Here is a 3133-nt window from a genome sequence, read left to right as displayed (position 1 = left end):
ATTTATTAATATTTATTTCTAAATACAAATTACCAACGAAATACCAACCACTATCTCTTTCCTGAAATTCGTCAACTTTAGTTGCAATCAAATTTACAACTTTATTAAAAATGTCATTAAAGTCGTACGTTTTATGAATAACTATGTTTTCAGTGTTGAAAGATTTGACTTCTCGTCTATCATCCTGGGGCAAAGAAAATTCAGCAAAAAGCTCAAAGTTTACTTTAATACTATCAAAGGCATCACGTCGGGCATCGATAAGCTGCCTAACATTCTTACGCAGAGAGCGTAAAAACGTCTCGGGAGGGCACGCGACCGCTGACCCTACCTCGCTATTTTCACTGCTCCTCAACCTATACGATGCGATACGGCTACGAAACGCGCTAGATATTCTCTCAATGCAATCGGACTCCCTAATAGAACTATTATTTTTATGCAGTGTGCTACGTAAATGAGATGAAAAAGCTTTATTTTTTATGGACAAATCACAAATAGAGCAATATACTGATTTAGTTGGCATATTGCTAAAATGTAATCAAGAAACTTCTTACGATTCAAAATCAAATTAGGTTTATATTTCTTAAGATATTTTAGACTAAAGACTTAGGACAACCTGATACCTGGTAGCACTATTTTAATTAATTACCTATAATTTCAAATAAACAAAATAATACGAGTCAATAAAAATAAACTCTGCCTACCCAAGAGGAAAAACAGACGTGACGTATTCTTTTACGTCCTTATCTGCGAAAAAGTAGCCCTCAGTCTCGAACTTGGGTTTACATTTTTTGAGAAACTGTTGGAGTAGCTGTAACTCCGGCGCATTATGGTCCGCCTGATACTTTAGACTGAGGACTGCTTTCTCGTAGCGTTTCCTTACGTCTACGTGTCTGATGTCGGCGACCTGGTATAGCTTAAGCTCCACGAATAGGTCTCCGTTCAGCTTGGCGGTGCGGCGCACGGTCCCGTCGGCCACCCGCTTTGAGTAGGAGGATTGCAACGCGTTCTTGGAGCGCTCGATAACCTCCTCGTCCTCGCTCTCCGAGTCGATCACGCGCCACTCCTCGCCGGGTTTCTTTACCGCAGAACGCTTTCTCTTTGGAACCAGCTTTTTCTTAGCCCTGAAAATTACAATAAGTAATTAAACGCATGATCATCTAAGTATTTGAACCTTAAATTTAAATATTTATTAAAGTGAAAATAGGAGCATCATAAAGTTAATGTTGAGAATTTAGCAGTCATCGTGAATTAATCATAGCATGTGTAGAATTAAGTTACAACAAGTAGATTAAGTTAAACAACAAATAGATATTTACCTCGGTGTCTCTCCGTCAGATTCCACTGCTGTGCGCTTGGCAGATGAACTGAGCTTGCTTTCCTTTTTCTTCTGCCTGAAATTAGCAATATATATATATATATATATATATATATTTAAATTTAATATACAAACATTAACAGCAATAGATATCCTTAAAAATATAAAATTAGTATATTCACCTTGGTATCTCTACGTCCGAATCCGCACGCTTTACGGCGGAGTTTCTCGAACCGATAGATCTTGATTTATTTCTATAAAAGCCCAGAAATACATTTCAAGTTTTATATAAGAATGTTTAGTAACACAAATAAAGTTAGGTCATTTTATTTTAATAATGTTATTAATATTTACCTGCTAAAAGCTATCTCGTCCTCCGAGTCAACAAATCCTCGACCGGCGGATTTGCTGGATGTTTTAGAATAATATTCAGAGTCCGACCTGAAATAACAATAAGTAAATAATGTTTAAAAATGAATGGATCTTAAAATATCTCTAGAAGTCACAAAATAGCTTAATAGTCACTAGATCCATTCCGACCCGGATTGGTACGAAAACAAGCGATGCTAGTAGGATTTATTGTGATCTAGGTAAAAAAACAATCACTTCAAATTGGCGTCTGTCATTATCATCAAGTTATCAAGAGAGAATCTGATCCGAAAATTAAATGAAAACTTACGAACATTATTTGTGTTGCTCGAATCCTCATGTATCAAACAAAAAAATCAGCTCAGACGGCGCGGCGGTAGGATGGAGCGGGAAACAGCAGGGCGACTCTGCACTGTCACTAATTCGTGGACAGCAGCGGCGGGGTGGTGATGGGGCGTCGAAGATGGGGCACGTACCACTTAGCACTCGCGAGCGATTCAATCACGTCGAAAAATAATTATGGTCTGTGTAAGTTTAGGGTTTTTATGGTAGCAAGTTGCACAATAGTCATCAGGAGTTGACAACATTTTTCTAAAACCTCAATGAGGTACCTTTAAATATATTAGTATTTTTATTTACGTTAAGTAATGTACGTCTATTCCAACCCTTGTAAAAACTAATTTTTATGCTCATGTAAAATGTTTGTTATTTCTGTACTTACGCAGCAATTTTCGCAAAACGTGAAAAACAAAAATATTATATTTCATTTCGCAATTATTTATCGATAAGTAACTTGAAGCGCACAGTACAGTTCACAAAATATTTTATTTGTATAGATCTCATAAAAATGACGTTATCCATACAATACATAATATAAACATCCTATTTACGTCCCACTACTGTTGGGTACACCTTAAATAACGGGTTTGTGGAGGTGGTCTTCCACCTAGAGGCCGGCACCAACAGTTAAACGTGCCTTTCGAAACATAGAATCATCTTATCAATAGTTGTGCAGTAAGGTACGCAACGTCATGAATGTACCTTTTATACCAATAATAATATGTTTAACTAGCTTAGTGACGATCGAATATGTGTATCTATTTAAAATATGTAGGTAAACTTCATGAAATTATTTTGTAAACTGTACATAGACACAAAACACCTTACTGGTCAGCAAAAATGAACGCCGCATTGCAATAATTATTAGGGATCTGCAGCTATTTTGAAACATCGGTGTATAACGTTCTCATCGAAGCACTGAAGTTTATTTTTTATTTTTTTTTTATTTTTTTTTTTTACTATATGAAAGGAAATTAAAATATGAATAGTCTTTCTTATCGATCGCAGTTGTCAACCATGTCAACAATTTTTTTTTCCGTGTCAATTCTGAGCACGGTTGCCCTTATTATTTGATCAATAAGACGCAACTTTTTTCTTAAAGGCCAAGCA

The 3133-nt window shown here is 36.1% G+C and overlaps 1 protein-coding gene across 1 annotated transcript; it reads right to left on the bottom strand.

Annotated features, from left to right (window-relative positions):
• Positions 1 to 697: 697 nt before the first annotated feature.
• Positions 698 to 2260, bottom strand: LOC126381468 (uncharacterized). The gene is made up of 5 exons (XM_050030952.1): positions 1999 to 2260; positions 1670 to 1756; positions 1498 to 1569; positions 1317 to 1391; positions 698 to 1121 (listed from the first exon to the last, which is right to left on the bottom strand). Exons 1-5 carry the CDS (start codon positions 2022 to 2024, stop codon positions 698 to 700), a joined length of 684 nt encoding a protein of 227 aa, XP_049886909.1. The 5' UTR covers positions 2025 to 2260.
• Between the last annotated feature and the right edge of the window lie 873 nt (positions 2261 to 3133).

The sequence above is a fragment of the Pectinophora gossypiella genome, unplaced genomic scaffold, assembly GCF_024362695.1.
Source record: "Pectinophora gossypiella unplaced genomic scaffold, ilPecGoss1.1 Pgos_56, whole genome shotgun sequence".
NCBI classification, from domain to species: Eukaryota; Metazoa; Arthropoda; class Insecta; order Lepidoptera; family Gelechiidae; genus Pectinophora; species Pectinophora gossypiella.
Note: the sequence above shows the minus strand (reverse complement) of the source record. Positions and strands in the feature narration are given on the sequence as shown.